Below are 12,880 nucleotides of genomic sequence, written 5' to 3'. Positions count from 1 at the left end.
CCTTATCTGGTATTTTCCATTTGCCGCTTCTAAATAGAAGAGTGATCAGAACAACCAAGTTTTTCATCACTTACATTTTCCCAGCCTGGGGAGGTATTCACAGCAAGCTCAGAACTGCGAAAGACTCGGTGCCAAAATCCCCCTGACTTCAAGAGGGTCGGAACTTTGTCTAGGACGTTTCCAGGTTTAAAAAAAAATCCATTTATATTGGGCTACTGATCTGTAATCTTAGACGTTCGTGTTAATTTACAGGCACTGGGGCTTAAACGAGGAGGGGAGAAGCTTAAAGAAAACGTAGTTACCAGCTGAGCTTCGCTGATCAGATTTTGCAGCTTTAAAGCCAATTAATTTTCTGTCCAAACCTCCTTGAGTAAAACGGGAAAGCGGATAGTGGTGGGATGGGTGCCAGTTGGGTTTCACGTGGAGCTCCCTCCTCGGGGACAGGATGAATGAGCTTTTAGTGTCACATCAGAAGAGGAGAGAGACAACTTGTTTCTCCCAATGAACGCCAAAATACGTTAAGAGGAGGCAAAAGCATCATTAGTGGGGTGGATGAATTGGAGACAAGTAGGAAAACAGTAAAAATCTATTTTCTAATGGCTTAGAAGAAAAACAGTGTGTAAAGAGTACTCCCAAATATTTAGATATTGAGTGGAACCCTGAAGGGCAGCCAACAGAAGAACACTCTCTATTTTTGGCCAGCACCATAATTAAGGAAAGCTCCATTTAATCAGGAAGTGATTAATGTATGATTGATTAATTGCCATTGCTGACATGTTAATGAACTTCGAAAGAGGAGAGGCTGGTTTATTTTCAGTGGCTGTTTTAAGTTTTCTACACTTGCCATTTCAAGCCAAAACGTTATAAAACTCCCTATTTAATTAATTTTACTCGGTTTACTTATACACATATCCTCACATATATTCAGGCAGCAAAATCAGAGGCTTTGTTGCTCTTGGCATTTTAAAAACTATAATAAGCACAACCACACTGTTCACATGCTCACCTAGGTTACTGGGGCCCTATTTCCTGAATTTACTTTCAATATCTCTTCAAATTCCCCTTATTACTTCTTATATTCCATGTTATTAAATTATAACATTAAATGACAACCAAATTGCTGCAACAGTAACACTTGATGCCCTGAGGGAGGAAACTTATAGAACTATTGGATCACATAGTCTAAGTTCTGTTTCTCAGTAATACTTGGAGATATTGGCCACATAAACTAAATCTAGATAATTAAAAAGGCTGAATCATTTTCCCAAGCACAAGCAGACCAAAATGCAGGTAACAGGCAGATATTTGTCAGGAATGAAACTTGTGTAATTTTTCTTTAAAGCCTTAGATAAGTAACTGAGGTTAAATGTCTAAATTCAGACACTTGAGAGGCGTCAATTTAAAACTCTGGGGTTTGTCATCACTAGGGATGAGCGTAGATTTTAGAAACCCTTAGCACAATATACTAGAAAGTTTCACTGCCCTAAACCTTCTTCTCTTTTCCCCCCACATTTTTCTGTTTAAGCAGCATTACCAGAAGTGACTACAAGGTGAGATTATAAGGGGGAAAAAAACCCCAGGAGTCTGGTAAATATGATGCAGACCACTGGCAAGACTTTTGAAGGTCTTTACGTGCTAAAGATGCAGATAGGCACCTTATACAGGATTTTTCAAAATTCCTAAGCATGTAAGACGCTTACACCATGATTAGGCACTTTGAAAATCCTACTAAGGACATATCTGTACCTTTGGGTATCTAAATCTCACCCTACGTGTCCAGCTCCTCTCATGATTTGAGTCGTGTCACTTTGACATGCAGCACGTTTGCCTCTGACTTATAGTTAATAAAAGGGTAGAAGGAGGATGGGTTAAGTCTGAAAGGATTTTAAAACTGATACACAGCCCTGGGGTAAAGATGTAAATATATCTTATTCTAGCACCAGGACTTTCTGGCACTTTTCTTTATTCAGTAAGCCTCACAATTTGTACATGATCCTTTATACATTCTGTTTCATCTTTTTTTAACAGAGTTTAGTGACAAGGGAGAAAAAGGGCTCGAAAAACTCCATGATTGTCCTTAAATAAAGTGGATATACAGCAAACAATACTCATGTACCCAAAACAAAAGAGCATTTTAGACCACATTATTATTGCTTAGTTATTTATTGACATCACAGCAAAGTTTTGACTGTGTGCTTTAATGTTTATAACAAAATGGCCTTGAAAAGCTGTACAAGTATTAAATGCGTTTTCAAATTAAGACTTTATACATTTCCCAAAGTATTTTCCTTAACAGAACTCTCCTATTTCTAAGCTGATCTCTTCAACCTATTTGTATTCTGAGAAAAAATTGAAATAAGATTGCCAAGTACATTCTACAAAGACTTTAGCACCAAAACATTTTCTAAAGTAGAAAGAAAAAAACCCAAAAACTAAAACAAACCCAGAAAATGGTTAGTATTAAATAATCTGAGGTCCTTTTCCACTTACAAAATTCTATGTTTCATAGAAAAATTACTGTACTATGTTCAATGGGTTAACAAGTAAAATCCTTATATTTTAGTGTTTGAAAACCTTGGAGTCACAGGATTTAAATCAGGTATTTAGAACAGATTTTTACTAACTATGTGTAAGTCGCTGCTTAAGTTGTTGAAAGTTTTCTGGAGTGCTGTAAATATTTACCCAAGACCCAGACACCATAACACTCATCACAGTTTGTTTGAATACACAGAACGTACTGAGTTTGGCCCTGCACTTCTGCAGATGAACAAGCTCCATTTATCCTTGCAGAGCGTTTGCCATGACAGTGAATCTCTGTTTCAGACTCTCCCTTTTCTGGTTTAACTCGTCTTCTATGTCCCTCGCTTCTGTTAAGATTCCATCCAGTTCTTGGACATAAGAAGTCTCCATCTCTCCTGCCTCACTTAAGTGAAAAAATCCTGTCGTTAAAATCAACACTAATGCCATTAACTTTCTCACTACTTAAAGCTGCTTTTGTGCTTTTCTTAAAAACATGCTGTCCATTAATACCCAGTTCCATCTTATCTAGAGAAGTTAGACAGATGCTGTACAAATAGTGCAAAGTTAACTTGCCTTATGATGTTAGCATATTTTGATAACAAGGTCATGATTTCTTTGTTCATCTCTGCTAAAAGGAAAAAAAAAAAGAGGCAATTTTATTTAAATATCTGAATGGATCTCAACGTAAATCAGGGAATTGCATACTTACTTTTGGTATATTTAATACATCACCATTTAAAACCTTTTCCAGCGGTTCAGTGTTGCAAAGGGACCGCGAGTCCTCAGAAAGAGCCAAATCTGTTTTGTCAAGGAAGGACAACTGAGGATTTTCTGAAGCTTCATTCTAATAACAGAGCACATTAAAAAGACACAGCTTCTAGGACTTAAAACGAGCTTAGCACGGAGTTTAATTGAGGGAAAGAAGAGGTTTAAAAAGATCTTGAGAGACTGTATTTAGAGAAAATGCAAGTGGTGTTGGCTTTGGGGCATTGCGAATGGGCACAGCATCTTGGGCAGTGGGTGGGAAGTACCAGCTTGAGATCTCTGTAAATATATACATATTTGTTTATATATACACTGTATATATATGTGGGTGTATGTATATCTATGTATTTATATATATTTATATATATCAATAAAAGCCAGTGTATTTCAGCAGCTCGCTCTCAAAACATTCCACATAACTATGTCTCAGTGCACAACACCCAATACTGCTGGTCTTCAAACACTAAAAGAAACTGTGGTTTCCTCATACGAGAAAGTCCTCTCTGTTTCCCCAAACCTCCACGAAGTTACTGGAGCTCTGTGCCCGGGATCCAGAGCAGGACATGGAAGGAGGGTCCGCGTCCTCCCTCCCTCCCTCCCTCCCTCAGCACCGCTCACCTCCATCCTTTGACGTTTGCTCGCACTCTCATCGGATTTTTGCGCGTTGCTCGCCATCGCCGCCTGACAAAGAGCGGGGGTGTTGGCTACGCCGTTCTCTCGTGCGGCTGGGGGGGGATATTTACGCCGAACCGTGTAAAACCTGCAGCGCTCAGCTCTGTGGAGGAGCCCTCCTCCCCGCCCAGGGGCAGCGCCTCAGGGCGCCGTGAGGGGCTGGGCACGGCGGGGCCAGGTCGGGGGGTGTCCCGGCACAGCCTGGGGTGCCTGGGATTCATATCCAAGGGGATTTATCCCTTTTCCCGGTCCCCTCCTGCCCACGAGGACAAACAACGGGGACCCTGAGACCGGCGCCTTCCCCTCAGGCTCTGGGCGGGCCCGGGGTGGGGTGGGAATGGCCGTGAGGGGGCAGGGGACAAGGACAGGGGATGGGCGCAGGGGATGCGCCGCTCCCCTCAGGGCTGGCAGCACCCCCAGAGCTCCTGCCCAGCCTCGGGAGCGGCTCCTGCCCCAGCCGGCCCGGGAAGAGCCGTCCCCATCCCTGCCGATTATTTACGAGTTAATTATTCTACCTGCAGCGACCGAAACACTGAGCTGTTTCCCCCCAAATAACGCGTTTCGTCCCGAGTCCCTGCAACACGCGAAACGCCAGGGGGACCGTCCACCCACGGATCCGTCTCAAAACTCAAGCCACCGGTTCGTAAAACCTGAGATTATCAGTCACTAAAATGGGCAACACCGTCCAAAAAAAACCGCACAACTGCTAAGACCAGCTTTTTTTCTTCTCTACAGGGTGTCTCCGCAGCGAAAGAAATTATTTAAGGAATTGAAGTCATGTTGGAGCGAAGCAAATTTTGCCTGTGGGTTGCACTGCTTTTCCGCGTGTGTGTGTGTGTGGTTTGTGTTTTTTTTGAGAGAAGAAAGGATCTTAATCTCAAATACGTTATCTGATTAGGCTCTGAAATTAAAATCTCAGTACAAGAAATTAAACTGCTGAAAGAACAAGAACTAAATACTTCCCTAAAGTAGAAACAATACTCAATATGCTGACACACCCCACTTCACTTATTCTCAGACATTTTATAGAGATTTATGTTATTAGCTAAAGATTAAGAAATAGATATGAGAGATTAGGCTTGGAATTTGGCCCTAAGGTGTTTACTTAACTGTGTTATCATTAGTAGGTTAAGATATTTTCATTAACAGACCATCAATTAAACATCTGAATTTTCTTTACCACTCTCAGCACGTTATGGATGGGATAGTCTATGCAGAAACCTCAGTATAAATATAAAATGAATTTTAAAAATTATCTAAGGTGTGACAGTTAACTCTTACTGGAGTTCCAGATCCTTTAAGATTGGAGAAAAATTATCAAAGTGATTACTCTAAAAGTAGTTCCAGTTCTTTTATTATTGGAGATATTAAATGCCAGGAAAAATAAAAGCTTAAATCTTATCACAGAAGCCATTGTATGAGTTAGAGTCTGGCCCTTATAAATGCAAATATGCACAGAGGAAGAGAAGGGAACGCCTTTTATTCAATGTTCTAAATGACCTTATTGAATTTTTAGGTTCTCAAAGGCTGAAAGACCAAATCCTCACTCCTGATAGTTTTGTATGTAATATCAATAGACCAAAAATATTATTGCCAGCAGTTATCACAAAGTAAATAATATTGGCTGAGTGGCATTGGTTTTGCCAAGTATAATATTATTTAATGTTTAATTAGTTATCTGAAGGTGTATTTAAACTTAATGTGGAAAAAATGCTAAATGATAAATTATTAATACAGCATCATTTAAAAAAAATTAATGTAATTCTTTTGCAGTGAAATAAAAATTATCTGGGAACAAGAATCACCCAAATGGGGAACTCTCCTGAATAAAGCTCTGGAGCGAAAATTTTCAAAAAATATTAAAAGTCAATTGGAGTGAATAAAAGAGATGTGAATATTATTTTCAATGGGAAGAAAATTACTCAGAGGCAGAAACTTAAAAGGGCTGAAACTGTTTATTTTAGCTGAAAAAGACCAGGAGGCTTTTTGATCCTACTTGCAGAAAGGAACTATTTGTTACGAAATGTCTATCGGGAAAAATGTAAGAAATGGGTGACCAGAAACAGAAGTCAGTTAAATTTAGAAAGATTTAAATTTTATATATTTTTTTTCTTGTTAGAACCAACCTGTGGCCCCAAAATTACCTGCCTATTTTTATCAGATAGGTATTAAAGCATTCCTACCTTTCTTTTTCCCCCCTCTCCGAGGGCAGTAAACAGGTATGTTGGCAGGTGAGGGAGTGCCTTGGGGTCTTAGCTACACAAGTACCTCCAAGGGAAGAATTCAGGCTCCTGTTCTGGGATAATCTCTCGCTCCCCTCCATCACTTGCAGCCTTGGGGGGGTTTTGCGTGTTTGTTTTTTTTTTTTTCATCCCTACAACTCGCCCTCCTGCCTCGCTAATGATCAGCACTACAAACAGACAGTCGAGGCACGGGGATTTCCGCTGGCGCCACCAAGTTCTACAAACTCGGAACCCCAAAAAATATTGGTTAGTTACTCATTCCCAAAGCGGCGTTTCCTGTTTTTTTTTTAAGGCCCTTAATTACCCCCCACCTCCCACCACCACCACCCGGTGCTCGGCACCGCAGTTACAGCAGCGTTCGCTGCCTTGAACGCTCCCGAAAGGCAGCAGGTGATGGGGGACAGCGAGGGGTTATCCCTGAACAGGCGCCTCAGCTCCTCCCGGGAGCTCCCTGTGTCCCAAGGGATGCGAGCCGAGGTGCCCGTGGTGTTGGTGTCATCCAGGGCCGGCACACGCCGCGTTCCCAACCCCAAATTTCCGCTTTCCCGCGAGGGCGGGCGCGACGTTTGCGGGGAAGCGTGCGGGGAAGCGGGGATGGGGACGGGCGGTACCTGTTTCAAAACCCCACGGAGCGGGCTGGGGACGGGCACGCTGGAGCCGGGCCAGACCAGCCTTGATGTCAGCGGTGCCCCGTCACCCCAGATTTGCGTTTGCGCGGTGTCTCCGGCGGCGGGAAATGCCGCGCCGTAAATGCAGACGTAGGCAGATTTATCTTGGGAACGCGCCCGAATCGCCTCTGCCGCTACAAATCCCGCCCTGGCGGCACCGCTGCTCGGCCACCGCTTCCCCGCGGCTCGGGCATCCCCCGCGGGCGGCGGGGCGGTGACCCCGGCTGGCCCCGGGAGAGCCCCGGCCCCAGTCCCGGCTGCGGGAGCGGGTCCCGGCGCTCCCCGCCCCCCGCAGCTACGCCCGCCCGTCCCTCCGTCCGTCCGTCCGTCCGCCCGGCTCCCACCATTCGGCTGCAGCTCGCCGAGGAGCCAGCAAGGACCAGCGCGGGCTCTGCTCCCACGCACTCCGAGCTTCTCCCGCCCCGCAGTCCCGCTTTTCCACAGGGTGAGTCATCCCACGCCACCTCCAACAGTCAGCTAAAAACTTTTCAGCTTCTGCCGTGCCTTTCCAGCCTGCTCTGTTAAAGATCTTTTTGCTGCGCCAGGGGTCGGAGTTGATGATGCTGGAGGTCCTTTCCAACCTCAGCGATTCTGTGATCCTATGATTCAGCGATCAAGGGAAGCAGCACAGTCACTTTAGGTGTTTTACCCATTAAACCAAGGGCCTTAAATCCTCTGTCACTAAGTCCTGCCTATGCTTTCCCCTCTGCTGCAGAATAACAGAGCTTGCTGCTTAATTTGCTGCGGGTGAGGCTCGCAGGGTTTGGTGCTGGGGTGTCTCACTTCTAAGGCTCAGGGGTGCATGTTTGCCAACAAAGATGCAGTGAGCCTGGGTGTCTCCTCTGCACAGACTACAGAACTATGGACCACTGGGGTTTCTTATAAAAAAGTAGGATGAGAAAAAAAATCACTCTCAAATACATAAAGTCCTTTACTGAAGGGACAAGGAAATTCCCCACCCCAATCCCTGTGGCTGATGGGTGTGTGCAGCTTGATACTGCTCAGCTGCCTTGTGTAGTGAATCCTTCTGGAGTGATGAAAAAGCGTTGGAAGGATGCCGGACATTCTGATTGCACAAGGAAATGCCAGTGCAAGAGCCGTGATCCTCCTACTGTTCACCTGGCTTTAAAGCGTTTATTTAGTGCAGGGGATATGAATAGAGCTAAAGGCGATGTTGAGGAAAGCATCTGGTGCAGGGAGGGTTGCAAGCAGCAGGCTGAGGTGCACACTGAAGGGGAGGTTGAGCTGTGGGGTGGGAGCCCAGGGCAAGGGGCTGTGAATTGCCAACCCTTTGGCTGACAAATGGCTTGAACCAGGGATCAGTTTTAATGACTCCTGAAGTATTTAGAAGAGGGGTTGGAACCTCTCAGGTGCAGAAGTTGACTGGTCTTCAATGATTAGTTCAGGGTTTGTTGGATTTTTTATTTTTTTTTTAATAAAATGATTGCTGTTATTCCTAAGGGAAATATCCTTTCTTCTTCCCTCTTCTCTGTGTCACTCTTGAAAGAGAATAGCTGTGAAATCAAGATCAGAATTCAAGTTGAGATAAAACACCATAAGGAAATCAATGTTACTGCAAAATAAATTCCATCCAAGCTTCCCTAAGAGCCTCCACAATTCCAACCCCAGGTGCCAAAGATACAGGTCTTTCTAGGGGCGGTCAGAGGGGGAACTAAGGTTTGGGTATTTTGGAAGTTTGGTCTTTCATAGGGGAAGTCTGTGTGGATTTAGGTTTATAAAGAAGCATTGTGCTTAAATCTGAACCCTCTCCCTGCACCTCTGGCAGGGTGAAGATGAGTGCTGATGAGATCCTGGTGTGTGCAGTAAAACTTGGAAAAAACTTCTGCCTCTATTTTGACGGTAATTATTATCTGGAAAGCATTTAATAACCTTTCCTATTTGAATACTGATTTAATGCAAGTCATTTGTTTGTCTGATTTCAGCTAATTTTCCCATAAACTTCAGTTTTAAGTGTTACAAAGGACACTCAGAACTTTGGAATACTGTGGGGTGGGCTTGGAGTAAGGGAGCAAGTTCCAATCTTATAAAGTTAGTTAGAAAACAGTTTGTTCTTTAGAAGCAATTAAATTCTTGTCCTTTTGCTCACTCAGAAAGAAGGTTCTGATTAAAACAAAAATTCCCATGCAATTATTGCTCGGTTACAGGCTTAACCAGACCTGTTCACCCTTAAATAACCCTAAAACACTTTGCATACCTCTGGTTTGGTGGTAACTGCAGTTCTCAAATGACTGATGTTTTCATCATCGCGATGCGTTTGTCTGGCTCACAAATAAAACACTCTCTGGAGTGATGTCAGGTCAGCCTGGGGAGTGCAACATGTAGGTGTTTGCCTGGCTCCCAGCCTTGCCAGGGTGGAAGGTGGTTTCTTTTGTGGGGGCGGAGATTAATCTTGTTTTTCCTTTCTCTTTTTTTTTTTTTTTCCCCCTCATTGCTCACTTGGAACCAAGATGACGATGGTAAGCTGAGAGCTCATCATTTATAACTGCACCACCGGTTTCACATGAACTAACTTGCTCCTGCTTTACTAATCCACTGATGCTCTGTTAGAGGACAAGTTTCAAACTTGGCTACTGCAAGAAAAAGAGAGCTACAGCTCCCCTGCTCCTTCTGGGAGCTCATGTTGCTTTAATTCCTCCTCTGAGCTGGTCAGAGCTGAGGGCACTGCAGCTGAAATATTAAGAAATCTTCCTTATGGTCTCCACAGAGCTGGAATGTGATGCCCTTTGCAAGGAAAAGACCCTGCTCAGAGTCCTTCGGAACGTGAACAGCGAGTTGCTGGTGGTTCGCCCAGACCTCAACCTGGCAGCCTTTGAGGATGTGACAGACCAGGAGATGCAATTGGGTACCTTTTCACACCTAAACTGTGACCTCTGCACTGCTCCTTTACTCTCCAGGTGGTTTTGTTCCTTCCATCACTGACTCTAAAAGATGAGGCTGAGGCAAGGACTTAAACTTCGTTTGTGAGAATGAAGATGAGCTAAGAGAGCTGAAATTTTGGGTCTTGTGCACTGGGGAAGGGTGAGGTTTCTGGATTAGACCAGGAGCCTGCAGGGAGTCACAAGCAGAAAAAGGGCTGTTAAGAGTTTTGGTTAGCTCTGATCACAAAATTATTATTTTTTATACAGAAAGTAGTTTTAAAATTTAAACAATGTATTAGCACTAGAAGTTAACAATATACTTACAGTTTTGGTTTGGATTTTTTGGGGATGTTTCAGCAATTTATTCAGAACTGTATTTGTTGCACATATTCATTTATGGATCACCTGTATACAGATATAATCTGATTTACAGGTTTACAAACCCAAGTCTCACTTGAAGCACGCATAGAAGGGCCTGACATCCTACCCACACTGAGTGGCAACTTCACCTCATTACTGCATGACTGCAGAAAGTCAAAAAGGTGCAGCCAGCAGCCAAAAAAATTTAAGCCCTGGCTCTTGTGTCAGGAAAATTATCCAGGGAAGGCAGCCAGCAGTTGCCAGTGGAACGTGTGACATCACGAGGTTGTTGCAGCTCTCTCCTGAGCAGACTATTAACAACAAACCATTTTCACCCAGGCCAAGGGATGCACTTCACCATCCACTGCTACAAAACCACCACCCCTGCAGCAGGGATGCCTGTTGCCTTCAGTGTGCAAATAGAGGACAAAAGCTTCTACATGTGCTGTGAGAAGGAACGTGGGGAAATGATCGTTCGGTTCAAGGTGAGCGTCCGCTTCCCACACCCCGCTCTGAGGGGCAAAACAACAACCCAAACCTGCGAGAGCTGTTCGGGGCCTGTGCTGGGACTGACACCTTCCCTTTTGCTTCCTCAGGAAGGAAAAGTTCCCAAAGAAATTCCTGGTGAAAGTAACATCATCTTTTTCAAAAGGACATTTGCATCTTGTTGCTCCGGAGCGTTTACGTTCGAATACTCACTGGAAGAAGGAATGTTCTTGGCCTTCAAGGAAGAAGGCTACTTAAAGAAATTAATCCTGAAGAAACTGTCAACAAAAGATGAAGTGGACGAAACCACAAAGATAAGTTTATCTAAATTCAGTGAAAATTAAAGTCACAACCTGTAATGACAGGCTTCAACGGTTTTAAAATATATTTTGGGTTTTTATAAAAGAAACTTCAGTCTTTCTTTATCCAGAACCAAGCCAGATTTCTGTTTTAACTACCATAAGCCTTATAAAAGAAATAAACATTTTAAAAATTGTTTTAAAAATAAATGCACGTTTTTGACAAAAAGAAGCAGGAGAGTGTTTTCTCGCCAGGTAGAAGGGAAGAAAATGACACAATGAGGAAGCAACAATGTGAATGTCAGTGTGTACATGCAGAATTTGATCCCTAAAATGTTGAATGCCTGTTGAGCTAACTGAGTGAGGTGTCTCACAGATGCAGATATAGCCTGTGTTTGGGCTCACAGTGGAAAATATCAAACACTTTCTACGATCTAAACTCCGATGGTTCGGTGGGACTTTCCCATGACTCAGACCTGTACCTTCCTCACAGTGACAACATAATGATTGTTATGCTGGTATTGAAACCAGACCACAGCAGGCAAAGCAACCAGCTTTGTTCTGACCACAAGACTGACAAAACGTGGCCCGTTACCTGCTTTTGCCCATGACTGCACGAATAAGCAACTAAATAAACAAATAAAATTAAAGGTCCAGATTAAAAAAAATCAAAAAGCCTTGTAGAATTCAAACAGAACTTGGACATTATTGCATAATCAGCCTGATGGCAACACAGAATTCTCTTCCTCTTACCATTAACAGTACCACAAATGTACCAGCAGAATGTGGAAATAGCTGTTCACTCCTTGGTACAATGGAGGTCCGAAAAGATAAAACAAGAAGTCCAAACCCAGAATCTCAGTTCCCCCCTAAAATGCCCTAAAACCCTCAAGACACAGAGAAGAATGTTGCATCACCCTCGTGGCGAGCTACGACAGGAGGGCTGTGCTTGTTGCCTTTTCAGTCACACAGGACAATAAAGACCAGTGCATTCAGAAAACAAACCCCCAGAAATGCTGCAGATAAACATTCACACTCCAGGGGAGCCCCGAAGGTCAGATGCTCCTAAAATCAACAGGCAAAAGTATTTTTCTTCTAGGCCAATTGCTCTCTTTTCTAAGGGACATTAATCACTCTTGTGTTAAGTCTAAGTCACTTCTAAGAATTGAAGATTTTGTGTTATAACAGCCAAATGAAGCAGGGCAGAGGGACAGCATGAATTAGTAAGAAACAGTTCAGAACACAAGATTTCTGTAAAGTCTTTATTGCATGGATTAAGAAAAAAAGTAATTCCCTTTTCTACACCAGCTCTCAGGGTCCAAAGAGTTACAGGGTCTGCCTGACACACAGGTCAGTTGTTGTGATGTCAGAAGAAGCAGTTCAATTTTCCACAAGTTTTACAAAACAGGAAACCAAACAACAGATAAGGAACACCCACTAGAGCTCTCACGACAAGGAGAGTTGCCTTCAGCCATGCAAGTCTGCCGCTGATGTAATTAATTCATCCCAACTTACAGCGCGGCTTAAACCACCTCACGGATGCAATTAATTCATCCCAATTTACAGCACGGCTTAAACCACCTCGCTCTGATGGACATTATCCAGCTTAAATCTACTCTTTCTTCTCCAACATCTTCCCTGCTGGTGGGTGTTTCATTCTAAAGGACTCTGAGCTCCCTGCAGGACGTTCTCACTACGGACCCTTGGCTTTTCGCTCGTTAAATGGTGGTAAAAATACGATGAAGCAGAGGCAGCAGAGAACAACAATCGTGTGTGTCAGGGGCTCTGGTGGCACCTCAGAGGCTCCAGAGCATGGCCACAGCCTTGCAGATCCCCACGTCGTGGTAGTTAAAGTAGCAGAGGCCGGCGAAGGTGGCGGCCGACAGCACGTACAGCCCCGTGTTGGCCACTTTAATGGCTGTGTCTCCGTGGACATAATCAGTGATTACCTGGCCAAGACCCCTACAGGACAAGAGAAAAAAGCTGGA

At 43.8% G+C, this 12,880-nt stretch overlaps 3 protein-coding genes across 5 annotated transcripts in view; 1 reads left to right on the top strand and 2 right to left on the bottom strand.

Annotated features, from left to right (window-relative positions):
• Nucleotides 1-12,880, bottom strand: part of BCO2 (beta-carotene oxygenase 2) — a 33,594-nt gene that overhangs the window by 17,945 nt on the left and 2,769 nt on the right. The window contains exon 4 of one of the 2 annotated variants that reach the window (XM_050323017.1): nt 12,141-12,854. The exons of the other annotated variant lie outside the window; for it this stretch is intronic. Within the exon in view, the coding sequence (XP_050178974.1) occupies nt 12,689-12,854 (166 nt within the window). The 3' untranslated portion in view covers nt 12,141-12,688. Of the gene's footprint in view, nt 1-12,140; nt 12,855-12,880 lie in introns of those variants that run through there. 2 annotated transcript variants of the gene reach the window in all.
• On the bottom strand, nt 2,039-7,308 carry TEX12 (testis expressed 12). Of its 2 annotated transcripts, none has more exons than XM_050323022.1 (5): nt 6,812-7,308; nt 3,904-3,966; nt 3,253-3,364; nt 3,090-3,148; nt 2,039-2,919 (listed from the first exon to the last, which is right to left on the bottom strand). In XM_050323022.1, the coding sequence occupies exons 2-5, from the start codon at nt 3,958-3,960 to the stop codon at nt 2,779-2,781; spliced, it is 369 nt and encodes a 122-aa protein (XP_050178979.1). In that variant the 5' UTR covers nt 3,961-3,966; nt 6,812-7,308; the 3' UTR covers nt 2,039-2,778. The 2 variants fall into 2 exon arrangements, with proteins under 2 accessions (XP_050178979.1, XP_050178981.1); XM_050323024.1 differs by having other exon boundaries at nt 3,090-3,145.
• IL18 (interleukin 18) lies at nt 8,386-10,952 on the top strand. The gene is given in 5 exon segments (XM_050323146.1): nt 8,386-8,728; nt 9,337-9,345; nt 9,594-9,731; nt 10,447-10,592; nt 10,704-10,952. Coding segments are annotated over 5 exon segments (609 nt in total). The 5' UTR covers nt 8,386-8,661.

This window comes from Myiozetetes cayanensis, unplaced genomic scaffold (genome assembly GCF_022539395.1).
Source record: "Myiozetetes cayanensis isolate MyiCay16 unplaced genomic scaffold, myiCay2020 scf29, whole genome shotgun sequence".
Lineage (NCBI taxonomy): Eukaryota > Metazoa > Chordata > Aves > Passeriformes > Tyrannidae > Myiozetetes > Myiozetetes cayanensis.
This window is presented reverse-complemented; position numbering and strand designations above follow the sequence as displayed.

What these genes read in the sequence shown, in the direction of transcription:
- TEX12 (XM_050323022.1), bottom strand. Translation starts at nt 3,960, where the DNA reads ATGGCGAGCAACGCGCAAAAATCCGATGAGAGTGCGAGCAAACGTCAA. An exon ending in GCTGGAAAAGGTTTTAAATG is followed by an intron (nt 3,149 to 3,252) that starts GTGATGTATTAA and finishes TTTTCCTTTTAG; the next exon opens with CAGAGATGAACAAAGAAATC. An exon ending in ATGCTAACATCATAAGGCAA is followed by an intron (nt 2,920 to 3,089) that starts GTTAACTTTGCA and finishes CACTTAAGTGAG; the next exon opens with GCAGGAGAGATGGAGACTTC.